This window comes from Camponotus floridanus, unplaced genomic scaffold (genome assembly GCF_003227725.1).
Source record: "Camponotus floridanus strain SB8 unplaced genomic scaffold, Cflo_v7.5 scaffold52, whole genome shotgun sequence".
NCBI lineage: Eukaryota > Metazoa > Arthropoda > Insecta > Hymenoptera > Formicidae > Camponotus > Camponotus floridanus.
Window position 1 is genome coordinate 1,199,015 of NW_020229681.1, and position 19,676 is coordinate 1,218,690.

Here is a 19,676-nt window from a genome sequence, read left to right on the forward strand (position 1 = left end):
TTGTTTTATAGGTTTTTTAAAAATACCTACTGCACAATGAATCGCGAAAGGCAATTTTACAAATCTTTTCCTTCTTGTTTCCAGAGACAAAGAACATTATTTTAAAGCTATCGCATTATCGCAAAGAGTGACAAATGAGAAATTTCTTGCAAGATAAAAAATCTGAAAAACGTCATGCTAATACGGACAATAGATCATTGTTGGCGAGGAGCATAATCGATTCGCAGTGCGTTCAGTGTTGAAGAGGGAGGACTCGCGTGCGGAGCCGAACGTGTACGTGAAAAGCCAACCCTTAACGAGACACGACCGCCCGCAGCGATCGCGAAACGCGTTGTCTTCCGCGTAATGAATATGGGATTGAATAACATGCGGTTGTCGTCATTTGCGACATTCCACCGCGGACACGCCACAGGATGGCTTCAGCCATTGCTCGCGACTATCGAACTACTCGGGTGAGATTGTTGCACACGTCGGCCTCCTCTCCCTCCCTCCCCCTCCTGACAATCATCATCGTTCACGATGATTTAATCGTGAATTCTTCCATATATTTTTTGCGTCCTTTTCCGTTTCGCTTCGCGAGAAGCAACGAATATCCTCGAGTTTTATTCGGACGCGCGTTTGTGCATCCGAAAGTGCAGATTGCTTGTTATCGTTAAATTACGCCAAGAAGGAAAAAAAAGGAATTTTTTGAATTTTTTTCTTCTTCTTTTTCCTCCCTCTTTATGATATACTATATATTTTCGATTTTCACCGTTATTTTTTTTTGTTGCGAGCAAGCATCGAATAAAAGGAGAATAACTGAGTGGAAAATAAATGCGGGCCAAAGCTATCGCTTTATTTGGCTTCAACGCATGAATTCTGCAGCAGGAATTAAATTAGAGGAATTTGCATTGTTTCTTGTGCTCATTAAAACGGGCGGGTTATTTTACAGCGTTCCGCGCATCTCACAGTTAACGCACATCTCTGTTGGAGAAGTGGCCGCAGCGCTCTGACAGTCCGGGGAAGTGTGAAATGGAGAAACCGCCGTTATACACGCTGTCACGTCACATTACGTTGCGGGATTTTGACATGATGGCATATTATTAGAATCCCGTGATATTGTTGTCATTTAGTTAAACGTACACTTCCTTTCAGACCCCTTATTACAGCATCGTAATTGATATTAATAATGTCAATGCATCTTCAAAGCGTTTAGGCTAACGTTTAGTTGAGCTTCGAAAGAATTTGCATACATAAGGAAAAATTGTGCGATAATACGAAATATAAAAAAAAAATTTATAAATATAAGTCATTATTAACTTTGTATTTTAATAAATCATTATTAACTTTGTATTTTAATCGTGAATTTATATTTCACGCGCGGCACATTGAATCCAATTTAAATCATCTCGGTATTTGTTGAAGAGAACGATAAGTAATGTAGAATCTGCTCTAACATGTTGAAATAAATTTTTAACACGTTTTATGAAATGTTACAAACGGCATCTTTAACGCGCGGCACATTTATTCAGCGTGCTGCGAATTTATTTCGAGCTGCCTGAGCCCCATGTGTAAAGAAATATGTTTGAAAAATACCTGGAGAGCGCGAGAGCTTCAATTTCACGTTTACCTCTACCAAATATTTATCACGATATTATGTCGGGCGTCTACAAACGAACGTATCATTTCTCGCAAAACAACATCCACCCGAGGATTACGTCGGGATTCCTCAATTTCTCTTTTTTTTTTCTCTTCTTCGACGCATATTGTGCGGGAGGAAAAACTCTCGGACATTGTCGCCGCAGGTGTTGTTGCGAAAAAAAAGAACTGTCACCAGTTGCAACAGAACGATGAACTGCTGCATTGCTTGCCATTGTCTCCAGAAGGGAAACCGACATCTTGCGTCTTCGCTTCTGGATCAACGATCATTATTCTCGTGCGAGAAAAAAAAAGCGTTACGGAAGATTATTAAAACAATAGTACATACGTAGATTGGAAGCATTTGCAAGCATCTTGCATTTGTATGTTTGCATAATTTTTTTAAATTAAATTGAAATAAATTAAATATTTTGTTACTCTTTATATGAATAAGGTACCAGTCGAAAACATTGCATCACATATATAAACAAGAAAATCGTTACTTTAATTAATAAATATATATATAATATAATATCAAATACATAAATAAGATCAAATTACATTTTATCGCTGTTTATATTTATATATATTATAAATATTAAAAATTATAACAAATAATAATAGCAATATTAAATTTTTGATTCTTCGAAGTCCTCCTTTGCTTTCAATATTGCCGTATATACATTCTAGACATCTTTTTTAAAGTCGCTATTGATTTCAGTATATTTGCAAATACTCTCACAGTTGTTGACGAAAGGTCTTATTTTTCAAATAGGTTCAAATTCAACTCACAAGAGTATTATCGGATTAAAATTCGATGATTGAGAAAGCCATCTTGAAGGATATTAAGAAGGCTATTTTGAAGAATAAAAAATTTAATATTTCTGTTATTATATATTTGCACAATCGCGTGAAGAATCGCATATAAGAAAGAAATAATCTTCTCTTGTCAAATTAATAGACCCAGGGGGAAATTCTATGTTTCATTTTTCAATTTTGATTATTGAATAGGATTTTAATTATATTTTCGTTTATTTAAAACTAGCAACATGTGAGAATTTAATTATACCTTTCAGCTTTCGATCAGTAAGAGATTATTTCATTTTTCCAATTTTTGAATTTTTACGATAAATAAACATTCAAAAAAAATCGTCACGTCAAAATAGAGACCTTAAATGATACTACGTAAAGATAGTTACACATGCAGGTACACATGCATAGAGGCGAAGTGCGATTGCGCACGTTTGTGTAACGTGATATGTCGCATGTGTTAATGGTACTGGACGCGGCTTGAGGATGACATTAAGCGGCAAGTGCAACGGACTGTGCACTGTCATCCCCCGTTGAATATCATCGGCATGACTGCGATGACTATATCTACATACGTAGAATCACTCTCGATCCATCTACAGCCGACCCCATCTCCAATCTCGAAATCTATCAGTTATTTCCTTCACTTTTCCGTCTCGTGTTATTCGAATAAAAACACTCGCACTCGGTCATTCGGATCGGAGTTTTGTTTCGTCAATATAATCGCGACTACGATGACCATTAAGCTTAATAACATTTCGATGATCGCACTGTGGTCGTTATTAGCTATGCATTTGCATAAACGCCGGAGCAATTATTTCGCGAGGCGCGATTATGATGTGCCGCTATCGACGCGCGCGCGCGCGCATTATAGCTATTTGATTTTATAACACGCGCAACCCGTTATTATAATCAACGCCTGCATAACGAAAACTCGCGCTCGCGCGGAGCAATTAAAGCGTGCATTAATTGGATTCGCGACTGCGCGCAAACATCCGACTGGCTAAAATACCCTTGGAACCAAAATTGGTATTCCATTTTTTTTCTTCGCTGCGACACGATAGTTGAATTGTAGGGCGAAATTATCGTTAGGAATAAATGTATACACAGTAAAAAATAAAATGTTAATTATAACATTTTATTTTTTACTGTGTATACATTTATTCCTAACGATAATTTTTCACATGTCCCAGAAAGTCCCCTCTAAATTTTAAGTTAAAATAACTCATTCGTCGTATGTTACTTATTGGCAAATTAAAAATGTTAAATAATTGACACAATACTTTACACTTATTTTTGTTATTGTGACTTTAAGTGTAATGTGAAAGTAACATACAAATTAATTAAAAATCACATGAAAAAATAGTTACAATAATTCGTAAGAAATATTGAGGACATTAACATATAATAGTAATTATTTTAACTTAAATTATTTGTAACAGAAACATTTGATTTTAGTAAATTTAATTATTTTTGTATGTCAAAATTCAAGATTATTTGAAGATTCACTTTAACTTTTCTTAGAATGTTAAACTGACTTTGAGACATGTTGATTGTTTAAAATGATTATGTTAAAAATACTCAAAATAATATTCCATTTCTAAGAGACATATACAAAGTGTCAAGTTATGAAGTTGACATAAATGTAACGCATGAAAACGTTATAAAAATAATAACATATAGGTTGTATATTAATTTTACATTCAAGTACTAATCAAAACGTGGAACACAAAAATTTTAACATATTGAATTTTAATACATGGGCGCATAATTTTTTACTGTGTAGATATAAGTACAACGTGAGAATTTCGTTGCGAGGTAATCGAGTCCTTGTAAGATAAATTCGACCTCTATCTCTCGGATATCCCTAGACGAGTTTCCTTACTCGAATTTACGGCGCTTTTCGTCGATGAAGAAAGATTTAGAGTACGCGCGCGTTACATCACGTCGTTCAAAGCAATCCTAGTTAAACCCCGTCGCGATGAGCGACGCAAGCACTTCACCGCGCGACGAAACTCGATAAAACCGATCGGGAAATTTAATTGGTCGCCACCCACCGCTTTCTATTTCCGCACTATCGTTACGAAAAATCGAATTCCCCTTTCCGAATATAAATTTTCCATCCAAATTTCCCGAGAGAAATTAATTGGTAATTATCTCGCGGCATGTCGAGGGTGGTCGAGCGCGTGGCGTATATTTACCGTGCGAATTAATCACTCTGCGGTATATCCATGCACGCATTCACGCTGTCACGTCCGTTAAGCGTTAAAATTCAAGAAACAACTACGCGTTACGTCACGTTACCGGGCTTACGAAAATCATGTAATTTTTATTTTTATTTTTTTTTTTACATCGAAAGCATCCCTTCCAATCTCTTGAAATCCCTCGTAGAAATAGTTTCTGTTATAGGTACCGTCAAGATTCTCTACAATTTTTTAATAATGCAGCATGCACTTGTCATGTCTCGAGATACTCGTTGACATAAAACATAAATCATCTCGGCGAGTTAAGTATTTTTCTTACTAAAAATTAAATTTTCCGAGATCCGACACAATCTCTCGGGACAGGAACAAATTTGGAGTAAAAAATTATTTAAATTTTGTGTAAGAAATTATCTGGCTTTCGCACTGGTTGATATTCGATAGAATTTTTCAAGTACAATGATTCATTTTGATGAATTTTCGTAAAATTTAACAATTTTAATTTGATATTTGTCCTATTGTAAAATAATCCTACTCGTCGCAGCGAGTTTCAGTAAGATTTTCGAACGGTTGCTTTATAAACAATTTTACAGGTGCGATACAATTAGAACCAGTCCACCTACCTGGCTTTCTCTTTGCGCGATAGCGTAACATAATCCTATACGGTATTACGGTTTATTTTTATCTGTACGTCCGGCAGTATGTGCGTTCTTTTCAAACACGATCCCTCTTCTTCTCGTTTCATCCGTGCCCCTCGTACCACTCCATTTCCATCCTCCTCACCGTCGGCGGTCCTCCACCCCTACGTTGCAGTATCGATTTCAATCCACGTTGCTTCTATCCTGTATTTTCCCCCCCTAGCTCCGTATATCCGCCATTTCTGTCCGTCTGTTTCGCGGAAGCGGCTCTTTTACATTTCCTCTTGACTCGATGAGAAAACCCCCGGCGCGAGTTTTATACGGATTGTTTGGCGCTAAGCCATCTTGGATCGCACTTGCTCAGAATTCTTTGCGCTCCCTACGGGAAACATCGTACCTCGTGGGGGTGGGCAGGAGGTCAGGGGAGCGAGGCAGGAAAGGGGAGAAGGCGCACTTTTCGCATCCGTTGTATACGATTATCGGTCGCGGAAAACAATGCGCGTTGCCTGGCAAACGTACGCGAAGCCTTGGCGATTCGCCTCGCGAATTATGTTAAGCACCACGTACGCGCTACGCTCGGCTACCTCGGGGAAATCGCGTCGCGAGTTTTATTGCGCCGCGACCTCCGTTATGCGAGACAAATTGGGTAGTTCGTAAAGTGGGCTCTATGCGCGCCGTAGAAATAGATCGAGGGTATCTCGTCCCGCTCTACTTTATGCCACTGTTTCTCGAACGCGAAAAGCAATCGTAAAGGGGGATTACTGTCTTGTCGCATGGCGCACTTAACCGTAACAATATCAAGACATTCGCGGTCTTGGAGGTCCCCAAATTGTACGTTATTGCATTTTTTTTCACAAGCTGTTGGAACTGCAGTTGTTAGATGGTAGCCGAGATGCGAGAGATTACGCGTTACTAGCGCTCGTCGAATCGCGCGAAAGTCGGAAGTCGGAAATGTATTCAACGAAGGAGTGCAAATAAACTTGTTAAATTTTTAATTTAACAAATACCCGTACAGATCATTGTTGTTTCACTGCGACAATATTGCGATGTTGCTGCAATATTGCTGCAATGTAACAACAACATATGGGTAACCAAATGATGCTGCGGCGAGAAACGTTCAAAGGAACGCTCGAGACAAAAATATTCTGATAATGTCGCAACGCGAAAGGATGTCCGCGGCATAAAAGGATATCAAGTGTCAGGAATATTTCATGCTTTATTTCGTTTCCCCTTCGTATTCATTTTTATTTACTTTGTGCTTTACGTAGCCGTGTTTCAGAGCAAGATTGCCACGCGTACTCGTTTATTATCCGAAGTAGGCCACGGCTGTTCTTGTGTCGCGCTTTTCTAATTTCTTATCACCGTCTTTCCTGCGCGCACGCAATATCAGCATCAGTGAGAATAAGAGATCATAACGGCACGGAGGAGCCCAACTGTGTGCAATTTCTCCTTCTCGGGAAAATCGTAACGCAAGGATAATGTTAGTGAGAATAAAACGTTGTGTAAATTCACGATTTAATTCTCCCGGCATTGTTATTACACGTGCTAAGTAAAGCGTAATAACTAAAGAATGTTAAGAGAGAGATTTTCGCAATTAATAATTTTCTTTGGTGAAGGAAAATTATTATCTCTTCTCTTTATTTGTGAATAAAATGGAAAGATTTTTTTTTCTCCGTAGCTCTTTTGCATCAATTAATAGTTCAAAGCATTAATATATGCAGCGATTTTATCCAGTTAAAGATGGAATTAACGGAAACAAAACACGCGAAGACTTTCCTTTCCTTATGTTTATGAAACTCGTTCATTAGTATCAGACGAATAATTTCCAGAACATTTTTCCACGTTATAACGCGTAATTGCGAATTTCTCGCATCGGTATCGCCACTTTTTTCCTCTTCTTTAATAACTTCATTCAGAAACAGGCGCGTGTTGTACATTCACGGCGAGTAATAACGGAAAACGGAACTGGTGCTGCCGTTAGATCGATAAATTACACGGCTATATGAAATCGAATGTTATACAGTTCAATTATCCGTGCTCGTGGAATGCAAATTCGCCGATCGATGCAAGTGCGTGGCGTTCATTCGAAAATCAGAGTTCGTCGACAAAATAGTCGACTAAACGAACAATGGAAAAAAGAAATTCCAGTAAAAAAATAAGCATTTTAAAAACTTAAAAATGCTCACCACCGATCTTATTCTGCTCTAAAAAGATCAATTGATCGAAATTTCATTCCCTCTATAAAAATTCTTTGAGAAAACAAGATTCGACCAATGTCGCCCATTGATTCGATAAATGACTCAATTATCGAGATGTAGAAAAAAAGGGGACAAGGAAAGTTGGGAAGAGGTGAGACCAAAAGGCGGAGCAATTGCGCGAACCGCAAAATGCTTCTGGAATTTTCATTGAATTTTGCTCGATGCCTCATAACGAATATTGAAACGACGAATCGTCTATATCGATCGACAGCAAAAAAAGAAAGCTTTCATATTAGGCGATCATCTGGAAATCCGGACAGATAAGGGCGCCTTTGAAAATTCATTCAGTTGTAACACGACGATCACGATCCCGTCCGTCGGTTAAAGGGCTGATTCAAGGATTCGCGAACGGGGAAAGGTGTGCGGAAGGAATTACGAGATGCGCAAAGTTATAAAATGTGTAAAGAAGGGGAAAGAGACCTTCCTGGTTCTACTCGTTAGCGTCGAAAAACATAAGAATCAATCAAACTGATCGAGTCCCGGGCCACTTGATTCCCCGCAACTTTCAAAAAGTTTACAGGGACTTAATTAAAGCAAATGGTCTCGCGAGTAATAAAAGTTTCCGCGCATAATGAACTCGTTTAATTTCAGGCTTAAAACTAAATTATCCAAAATTTACATTCGAGAAAATGTACGTTACATCGGGGCGAACGAAATGGCGAAGGACGTGCAAGACAAAAACTCTTTTAACGAGCAGCGTCTCTCGCGGGACTGCTAGTTCAAGCTTAGACATTGAAGCTTGTAAACACGATGACAGCGTTGAAGGAAAATTATTTTAATATCTATTTTTATAATATTATACGTTGCAATAATCACTCTAAAGATTCGATACGTGATATATAATTGGGAAAAATATCGAGCAATGCTGATGTTTTCTTATTGTCGATCAAATAAGACCGAAGAGAGCGTCTTTGCGAGTAATTACAAGAATCCCATCCCCAACGAACTCGCTTAATGCTATGCTTAAAACTGAATTTTCTGAAAGAGCGAGATATCGCGCGAGATATCGCGACAGCCTCGTGACGGGATAGTGAAGCAGTTGTAGGCAAAAATTCTTTAAGGAGTAACGTCCCTCGCGGGATCAATGCTCCAAGCTTCCACCCGTTAACCATCTCGGTAACGAATAACGGCGTCGTTTCAATTTACTTGCAAGCAGCGTCGCGGAACCTCCGGAATAACGGTATATAAAGCCCGACTCGTGGTTCCCAAGTAGATCACCGTCTAAAGGCAAAGGACTTGCATATACAGTGACTAATTGAAGCGTACTTTGCCTTGGAGAAGGCTATTTCGTTGCCTGTTTTCCGTCCCTCGAACTTTCGTCGTTGAAAGATGGGATGATTCTCCCGACTTTGTAATTAACCGCGCTGTGGCACGAGAGATGACACGGGTTATATTTTCGCACTCGATATATGTATGTGTTCGATGCTAGTATACCTTTTTTATCGTGTCTTTTGTTCACTTTTTTTACGAGTAACGTTATAAAAAGTCGCAGCTTTTAGTATCTCCCGTTGTCTATTGAAAGCACTCGACGTTATCTGGCTCGATTGGCTCATTTCGATCGTATATGATTTAGCAATTGTATCAGGGATTATGCCTCGTTTATGGACCGATTTTCCCGCGATTTCTGCATTGATGACAATGAATCGGGAATACACGAGCTTCTAGTTTCTCTATTGCGCTGCCTCGTTACAACAGCGAACCAAACAGCGTCAAAATACGACGCGGGCCGCTACGCTCGTTGGTTAATTTTACATTATCTTGTGCTGTACTGCCGTAGCTTCGAATTAGCAATAACAGAGTAGAATACATGCTATGCACACCGTGCATAAGTGCCCTCGTTGCGTTTACATCATCACCGTCCATTCGTGTGCATATGCATTTTACAAGCACGAACAGAGAATGCACGCCACTCAACCGGTCACTGCTAACAACTTTAAAAGTCCCGGTTAAACGAAAAATTCGATTACACTCTGTTCCGACCGGTGAGCCTTTTCGGCTGAATGAAGATCTGCAATATTTATATCGCGCGACGTGGGATATAAATACACCGGGAGCTTTATCGGCTTATCTGTTGAATAACCGAATTTATCACATATGCCACTTGAAAAGTTTACTTAACTTTATTGATGAAAAAATATCACGTATTTGATGTAATTCTATATACATTTGAAATATTATACAAGATTTAATTTAAGGTATGGGAATGAAAAATTTGGTCAATTTTATTATTTTAATCGGATTAACCATCGTGTTGACATGGGATTATGTATATTGTATAATTATGTAGGTACAATATCTTAAATTATATAAATATTAATAATTATAAATATATATGAATAATTATAAATATTTATATAAAATAATTATTTTATGTAACATCAATGATAAAAAATAAAGTTTGTTGATTCGTTATTTCTTTCTGATCATAAAATTATATATACTCTCTCTCTCTAAAGCTTTTATTTTACACATACCTGTGGCAATTGTATAATATTATATATTATTATATATTATTATATTATCATATCTTTAACGGAACTTCTTTTTCAGACATACAAACAAACTCACACGGGATAGTATCAATTAACTTTTTCCGGTTGTATTTTCCTGCTGCCTGCAAAAGAATGATTTCAACTGACTGTTCCTGCAGATAAAGGGTCCACAGAGCATTTAAAAGTATGTGCGTAGTGTGATAAGATAATCAGTGTGGTGATTCGTTGCATAAATGACTGTCGAATGTTGATGGCACGCAATCGCAGTGATAAAAAGAAAAGCGAATATCCCGGGCTTCGACCGGAAAGAGTTAATATACGAAGATAATATCGACCGCCGATTCATCTTATCGTTGCAATAATGCTCTAATGGACGTCAAACTTCGTCGAACTGGCATGCTCGAGTAACTTTACTTAATCTTGCATAAGTTACAGCCCTGAACTAATAGTAATAGAGTAGAGAATACGTTTGGCGTGCTGCACCATAAGTGCTCCGGCTGCATGTATGTCCCGTACCAACACGTTTTCGAGATCACGTACATACACACACACACACACACACACACACACACACACACACACACACACACACACACACACACACATATATGTATACATGCACAAATGCGTGTAACATGGGAGGGAAAGCATAAGAGGAAGCAAGCCGATGGGGTGAAAGAGAACGAGCGGATGGGACATGCGGCCAGTCCTCGTTAACAGCTTTGAAAGTTCGGATTAAACGCAGAATTGCGTTAAATTCCGGCCGAGCAACCCTGACTCTTCGGTGTGCTTACCGTCGAGCAAGCACGGTAAAAATTAAATCAAAATGCGATAAAGACGGAAAAATATGTTCTTTAATAACATTCGAAGTGTTTGATAGATCGTCGAAGCTGCGAGATACGTGTAAATGAATATAAGACTCGAGAACGCGAAAGAAACGTTGAAATTAATTGTTAATAATAAATGAAAATCTGAGTTTGAGTGTTTTGTGGCGCAGACATCGGTGATATATGATTACGGGAAGAGAGATCATATTTAAATATATATAAATAATAGCATAAATGCAGACGTAGCTCTGCGAATATATTGTCATGAGGAGGGGATATTGAATATTTGTTGAATTTGCGAGGAAATGTAATCTATGATTAAAAGTTACATTTTAAATTGCATAGCATGCTAAAATGATTTCTATGCATCGTTATCTATTTTTTTATATGTATTTATTGCATATCATCTCCAGTTATTATAAATTGCTCGGTGTTAACAAATCTGGCTTTTTTATTACATATTCAGTGTTCGTTAAAATCATGCATTGGAAAACATATAAAAGAGTCAGAATAAGAATCAGCAATACGCAGCTTTAGAATACTGTCGTGAGTAAAGTTCAACATGTCGCGTAGGTGAAAATACCGCTTAATACTTAATCCGATTACCGGTTTAAAGTATACAACGTGTCTCACTAAGGTAACATTACCGTTACCCGACGGATTAAAAATCAATTAGAGCATATCGCGGAAATATCGAGAGGGATCACGTTAGAAGCTATCGGCTCTCAAAATTAATAATATCTTCTGACTCGTTCTCAAGTTACGAATCTATCGAAACAAAATTGTCAAATTTTGTCAAATGTTAAACTAGACAATAAAATATCTTATTAACAGCTTCGATTATTCCTATTTAATTCGTGCTTTGATACTTTTAACTTATCAAAAAAATACACGTTATTAAAAATTAACGAAAATTTCCCGTGGATATTCGGTCGGATATGTGTATAATTTCGCGCATGTATTTAATCCTCATGCACGAGTCACAATATGAATCGCGCGGACGATGGCAGGTACGAAAATCCTGGCTCTATCCACAATCGTGCGCTTCTCGCGCAGAGATGAATTTTGATCCGCGGTGAGTACGGCGGAAAAAAAATTGGATTTTCCGCAAAAGTCTCATCGCGGTGGCATACGAATTGTCGCGATGTACAACCGCCAAGCAGGATATTTACATTCGGTCGACCGAGTATACAGGGGTCGGAAGGTGGATAGGGGTGGTGGGAAGGACGCGCGCCGACCGAGCGAAGAAAGAGCACAAAAAGGGACGAGGCGAGGATACCGCCGGGGACTCGAGTCGTTAAAAGTTGAGGGTATTATCCCGCTGAAACCGCGGGACGGCATAAAGCTGGCGGAGTTAATGTTTAAGGGTCAATTTCAGCGCCGTACGCCCGGATGTAAAGGTGACGTGACCCACTATCGCATCAGCGTCTCCTCCTCTCCAGCCCTTTCTCTGGGATCCCGGCGTGTTTCTCGCCAGGTGCGATATCTCCGGTGAATCTCCGCATTTGTCTCATCTTCGCACCCACGTCTAGAAATCATGTCGCGTATGTTATGTACAAAGTTACATACATCTTGAGACGGTGTGATGTAACTTTGCAGCTTGCACTATCTCTCTCTCTCTTCCTCCCTCCCTCTCTCTCTCTCTCTCTTTTTCTCGTTTGTATAACTTGTGAATGCCATCGTGACGACGAGAACGACAACAACGAGGACGGAGAGAATTTCATTTGTTATTATTACTCGTGACTTTTTACCTTTTGTTGCGTCTGCAACATTTCAGCGTTACACCTTGATATCAACATGTCAAGAACGCAATCTGTTCCGTTCTGACTTCGCGGATCTCTGGAGTCCGCGTTTGCGATCATACATTATCATTGCATAACCAAACAATTCAATATCAACTGCTTTTATTTGTTTCAATAATTATATGATTATAATTTGTAATTTCTCTTAAATTTTTAGCGTTATAATTGATTATATTGTACATTATTTTAAAATATATATATGTATAATCAATTTTGTGCTTTATATTCACATTTGCATGATATCGCATCTATTATTAATTTCGTATTTTGCAGCAAGTGTCTGCCTAATAAAAAACGATTTTTGCGCGTGCCCTCTGAGGTCGAATAATTTCACGAATTACGTCCAGCCCTATTTTACGCGTCACCGAGTATCTTCCAGCGACTACAACGTGCGGTAATAATGGAACGCTTTAGGTAAATCGCACAATTTAGGATGCAGAAGCGACGCGGCCTCGCCCCGTGTCGCCCAGCTCGCATACGAGAATAACATTTGCCGTGGCAGTAATTTAACTTTCTAATTATATGTGTGCGCGTATGCCTCTTGATTCTGTTCGTGACGTGTCTCGGTGAATTGAAATTGTTATAAAACAACGCGGACACCGGGGCTCGTGTCGCTTAGAACGTCTTCGAGACTCTCGGAAATGTCGAAAGCCAATAAAAAGCGAGATTCGTATGCTAATCTCTCGCTAATCTTAAAATCCGCACCCGCACATATCGTCATTTTATAAATTCTTAAATCTGTAATTCATTATATTTTTTATGCTAATGAGAACAGTATTTATGATTTTTTTTCTTAATAATTTCATGTGACATGTTAGAATCTTGTTAAATATCTTCCTCTTTTAATTTCCTCTTTAATTCAAAATTTTTTAATTTAATGATCTTAATTTCTTTATCTGGATTATTCTTTATATATATTACTATTTTTCGATAATATTAAAATAACGCTCATATATATTGTTATTTATAAATTCTTAAATCATGCATCATATTTTTTAATATGCAAATAAGAATAGTATTTGTGATTTTTTTAAAATAATTTTATGTGAATAATAATATTTGTGATTTTTTTCTTAATAATTTCACATGTTATAACAATTGCATATGTATCGTTAAATTCTTCATCTTTTCTTTAATTTAGAACATTATAATTTAATTTTAAAATCATGTTTTAACTTCTTTATTTGTTCTATTTTTTGTTATATATAACTAATCTCTCACTAATCCTAAAATCGTGCCTCGCGTACATATTATCATCTTATAAATTCTTAAATCTATAATGCATCGCATTTTTTATATGCAAATAAGAGCAGCATTTCTTTTTTTTAATAGTTTCATGTAACATATGTTATATAGTCTCGTTGAATCTTTCTCCTCAACTTCTCTTTAATTTAAAATGTTTCAATTTGTTCTCAATCGTTTTAACTTCTTCATCTGTGCTATTCTCTGTTATACGAGTTGTACTCGTATATGTTGCTGTATAATTTTATTTCGGTAATATATTAAAGTTGCGCAAGTTAAATCCAACGAGAAACTTGTCCACACGGACCGCAAGCTCGACCCCCTTCCCATTATTCTGGAATTTCACGCTGATTTGTTAGCAACTTTGTTGCTGGAACATATTATATGCGAACGAACGCGAGAGCGTAACTTCTCGCGTGGGAATAATTTAACTTTCTAATTACGCATGCCCTTGAGTCAAACTTTATTTCATTCGCCTTAAAATCGGAGTACAGTTTTACGCGGCCGCAAGTATTTCATATTCTTTCTTACTATAGTTCGTTACATATAGTTAGATTACTTGGAATGCCGTGCGCGTGCCAAACTTTCTAGAGAATTTCTTTCAATTTTACGAAGGCTTACAAAATCTCGCGCGCATTCTACGATGACCCCGAGAGAACTCATGGTACCCTCAATCCCAGCGTAACACGCGAATATAAATGTGATTTTCCGCGGCGCCAACTTGCCTCCAGATTCCCGCTGAATCTCGACGGGTTGATCGATCCGCGCTCCGAGAACATATCGCGTATGTTGTTACTTATGGGAGTAACATTTCGCGAGGGAGTAATTAAACTTTCGCTCTTTGTACACATAATTCTCCTGGTGATATCAAGAGTTTACTCCCCCGATGCGACGCGTATTGCATCGTAGTAACCTCGTGTGTAACTTTCCGAGACACTAGTGACATTTTTTTAAGTCAAGCGCACGAAGGATTATCTCGAGAAGCTCGTATTTATGAGAAAAGTGAGAAGGAGAAACTCTTGTACATTCGAAGTATTTAAAAACTATTATTCAGCGATATCTGTTTCTTTTCTTACGCGAAGTAAACGCAACAAGTAAAAGATGATATTGCGGAAGCCGCTAAGTTTAGTCACTTTTTCCCCCGTTTAATAAATATCGAATGACGCGAAAAAGAAAAATGTACAACTCCCGTAATGCTCTCGATATTGATTCCGCTACGTCATCTACATCGAGATTCGTCACGAGTAATTTACACAGATAGATGGGAATTATTCATGAGCCAATTTAGTGCGCCCGGGTAAAATCAATCGCATCAATGCTTTCACGTAGCAGAACCGCGAGTTTGCTGCGGCTTTCCGCGAATACGTCGCGATACGAGAGGCGGATCGGAAAATTCGCGTGTGTCCGCGTCTAATGAGTCAGTCAATGAATTGATAGGACTCTCTGCCACGTCACCATATTTTCCCGATGCCCAGTTTGCCAAAGTTACTACATACGTCAATGACACTCTCCGACCCCTCCCGACCGCCGTCGCGAAAAGCATCCGATTGGAACGCAGCGAATGTGTTCGAGCCTTCGTTATGTATGACGCATCGATGAAATTTGCGGAGCCGCGCATTACGATATCGCGCTGATGAACGACGCGGCTTGTCAAATTACAGAGCGGCTGCAACGGCCGACTGTTGTCCGAGATAACGAGTTGACTTTCCTGATGCTGTATTAATTATCGGGACGGTGAAACAACGGTTAATGAGCAAAGAATCGATCAGGTATAGCCTAATTACTGTGTTCTCCTCTCTACAAAATTCCTTACGTTTCCTTCTTATTCGGAAATTTCGTTACTGCCAGAGAGAATCCACTTCGCGCTGCTGCTTCGCGGGATACTGCTTGTATTTTTATGGGCTTACATGTGCTCTTTTCAACGAGCGAATGTATAATTTGCATAGTACAGCAAGAACTCGAGAGAGCTCGCTATTGTTATTTCACCCGAAGATTTCTTATAAAAAAGTTTTTCATCTCTTAAACGTGTTTTATTATTTGATTAAAATTTATCACTGCATTTGGAATAAATGTTGCGAGATGCGTTAAAAATATTATAAACACTTTATTGAGCGGTTACGCAAAAGAAATTAATTCGTAAGATTCTTGAATGGAATTGTCGGATTTATTTTATCTTTCTATCGTCAAAATTGTTTTCGCTTCCGAATTTTATTTTGTGAATACATGTAGGTTTTTTTTTTTAGAAAGCGTGAGCATACGTTTTTTTTCTTATGTTATTAACAACGTTGTATGAGTAACTAAATTATAAAAATTTATTTTGACGATCTCTCCAAGTATTAAACAAATGCTGAAAGCGATGTCATTCAAAGTTTATTTGAACATGTCGCAGGATATTAAACTAAACTGTTGTCACGCTACAACGTAGTTGTGATTCTCTGCGTTAACTTAACTTTATACACAAATTCAGTCGCCTCATGTTAGTTTCTGCGCAAACTAATTGCTTCGCGCGGAGCACCCTCTTTTGCAGCTTTGTGAAAAGCAAAAAGATGTAAAAACATATGTAATTATAAATGACACAGTAATCGGACGTGAAAGATAAATTTGTTGGCGAATTAAGCCTTCCCTCATTTCCACTCACTTTTCTGTGCATACTTTTAAGATACGTGAAAGGAAATTAATGGAGATAAATTTATAGTATTTGGAGATAAATTTGTTTAATTTTAGTTATGTGTCTCTGAAATTAACATTTCTCTTATTAACTGCGAGGATATATAAAGATATTGAAGTGTAGGAAAAACTGACCTATTATCCTGGCTGGCAAGATAAAGCAGCGGAATCAAGGAATTTGTTGAATTAAGCCTTCCCTCATTTTCATTCACTTTTCCGTATATGCTTTTAAGATACTATGTAAAGGGAAATTAATGGAGATAAATTTGTAGTTTAATTTTAGTTATGTGTCTTTGAAATCAACAATTTTTCTTATTAACTGCGAGGACATATAAAGATATTAAAGTGTAAAAAAAACTGACCTATTATCCTAGCTGGCCAGATAAAGCAGCGGAATCAAGGAATTTGTTGGCGAATTAAGCCTTCTCTCGTTTCCATTCATTTTTCCGTGTATGCTTTTAAGATGTTACGTGAAGGGAAATTAATGGAGATAAATTTGTAGTTTAATTTTAGATATGTGTCTCTGAAATTAACATTTCTCTTATTAACTGCGAGGATATATAAAGATATTGAAGTGTAGGAAAAACTGACCTATTATCCTGGCTGGCCAGATAAAGCAGCGGAATCAAGGAATTTGTTGAATTAAGCCTTCCCTCATTTTCATTCACTTTTCCGTATATGCTTTTAAGATACTATGTAAAGGGAAATTAATGGAGATAAATTTGTAGTTTAATTTTAGTTATGTGTCTTTGAAATCAACAATTTTTCTTATTAACTGCGAGGACATATAAAGATATTAAAGTGTAAAAAAAACTGACCTATTATCCTGGCTGACCAGATAAAGCAGCGGAATCAAGGAATTTGTTGGCGAATTAAGCCTTCTCTCATTTCCATTCACTTTTCCGTGTATGCTTTTAAGATACTACGTGAAGGGAAATTAATGGAGATAAATTTGTAGTTTAATTTTAGATATGTGTCTCTGAAATTAACATTTTCTTATTAACTGCGAGAATAAAGATATTGAAGTGTAGAAAAACTGACCTATTATCCTGGCTGGCCAGATAAAGCAGCGGAATCAAGGAATTTGTTGAATTAAGCCTTCCCTCATTTTCATTCACTTTTCCGTATATGCTTTTAAGATACTATGTAAAGGGAAATTAATGGAGATAAATTTGTAGTTTAATTTTAGTTATGTGTCTTTGAAATCAACAATTTTTCTTATTAACTGCGAGGACATATAAAGATATTAAAGTGTAAAAAAAACTGACCTATTATCCTGGCTGACCAGATAAAGCAGCGGAATCAAGGAATTTGTTGGCGAATTAAGCCTTCTCTCATTTCCATTCACTTTTCCGTGTATGCTTTTAAGATACTACGTGAAGGGAAATTAATGGAGATAAATTTGTAGTTTAATTTTAGATATGTGTCTCTGAAATTAACATTTTTCTTATTAACTGCGAGGACATAAAGATATTGAAGTGTAAGAAAAACTGACCTATTATCCTGACTGGTCAGATAAAGCAGCGGAATCAAGGAATTTGTTTTCGTGCGACGGACAGGGCCATCATCCGCGCCGTCACCTTTGTCGTTATGCGAGCCCTGCGAAATCCCGTTCCTTAAACGTATGCATGACTCTCGACCGATTCGGGCCTGTTAACATATAAATTGCCGCTTAACGGCGAGACAATCAGTTTCACGGAAACTCTTGGGAAGAGAGTGACGTCGGAGACGAAGACGAACTGCACCGAGGACAAACGAGACAGTAAAGGCCAAAAAGAGAGAAGGAGGAAGAGAGAAAGGAAACGACAAGAAGGGACGATGGGGGACGAGGTCACCCCCGAAAGTAACGGAGAAGAGCGGTGGAAAAGACAAAGCGCGTGGGAGGCCGTCGAAGAGACAGAAACGGGGGTGTGAGTGGCATTCAATTCAATTTCCTAAGAAACTCTTTAGTGTTTGAGATACAGCCGCCGAAAGGATGCGCGTGAGGTTAGATATGTGGTGGAGATGGTGGGTGAAATCGCTCGTGGGGGGATGGAAGATGGATAAACGAGACGACCGTAGAACGAGGGAAGGAGAGAGAGAACGGGAAGTAGAGGAAGGAATAGGGATCGAAATAGAGAGAAATCCGGAGGATGGATGGAAGCGCGATCGCGTGGAGTTGCGCGCGAAGGGTGGGAAGAAGAAGAAGGACGCGACGCGCACCGCGCGTTAAGGACGGAGCGAGTGATGGAAAAACTGTGATGGGGAGTGAGTCGGAAGACAACTACAACGATAGAGAGCTGCATAAAAAGGGAAAGAAGTTCTCGTGTGAGTGCGGGGGCGGGGAATAAGAGGGTGAGCGGGAGGGATTGATATTGCCGAAAGAGAAGGAGGACAGTGAGTCAGAGCGAGGGAGAGGGGAAGGAAGAGAGACCGGGGGGGGGGAGAGGAGGGCAGGATATACGAGAGCGAGAGAGCGTGGACGGAAGAACGCGGGGATAAACGGAGACGCGGGGGAGGCGGGAGAGAGAGACTGACTAACTGACTGTGGCCGGTTATAGGGGGATGAAAGGGGGAGATAGAGCGCGAGGGGGAATAAGGATTCTGTGCGCGGGCGCGAAGCTGGCGCAAACTCTTCGTGCAGCATCCCTCGTCAGTTGCAAGTCAGGAACTATCGCGGCCGCGTGGTCGCCCGCCTTGCTATTCGTCCCGTTCTCCTGCCGATCTCGAGCGTGCCGATCGGTCGATCGATCGCGGAAGTATAAGAGCACGGTGATCTTTCGCGATTGAATCGCGATTTCGTGATTTTCCGATGTTATCCCGCGAAGCGACAGGTTCCCGCTCGCGCGACTAGATCGTTTTTTTTTTTTTTTTAATTCATGGGAAACCGCGGAAACGGAAACGCCGTGGCACCACCGATCGACGAACGGAACGTGTATATGTAGACGAGAAGCGGGACGTGCGCGTGGGTATAGTGTGACACGTAAGATTTCTCACAGGCAGAATGGATAAAGACTTTCGCCGGGATTACAGAAAAATGCAATGTGCTCTGCTTCACCTGCTGCTGATAGTAGGGGGTAAGTTTCATCAGGCGGCGTTAAGTTTGATAAAAGGGAAGATGAGATCTACCTTCGAGTGACACG

The 19,676-nt window shown here is 38.9% G+C and overlaps 2 protein-coding genes across 2 annotated transcripts in view; one reads left to right on the forward strand and one right to left on the reverse strand.

Moving 5' to 3' along the window:
- Positions 1-19,676, reverse strand: part of LOC112639233 — a 223,869-nt gene that overhangs the window by 11,485 nt on the left and 192,708 nt on the right. The window lies entirely within an intron of this gene.
- Positions 19,183-19,676, forward strand: part of LOC105247888 — a 95,619-nt gene continuing 95,125 nt past the window's right edge. Inside the window, exon 1 of the mRNA XM_011252350.2 lies at positions 19,183-19,610. Within this exon, the coding sequence (XP_011250652.1) occupies positions 19,538-19,610 (73 nt within the window). The 5' untranslated portion in view covers positions 19,183-19,537. The remainder of the gene's footprint in view (positions 19,611-19,676) is intronic.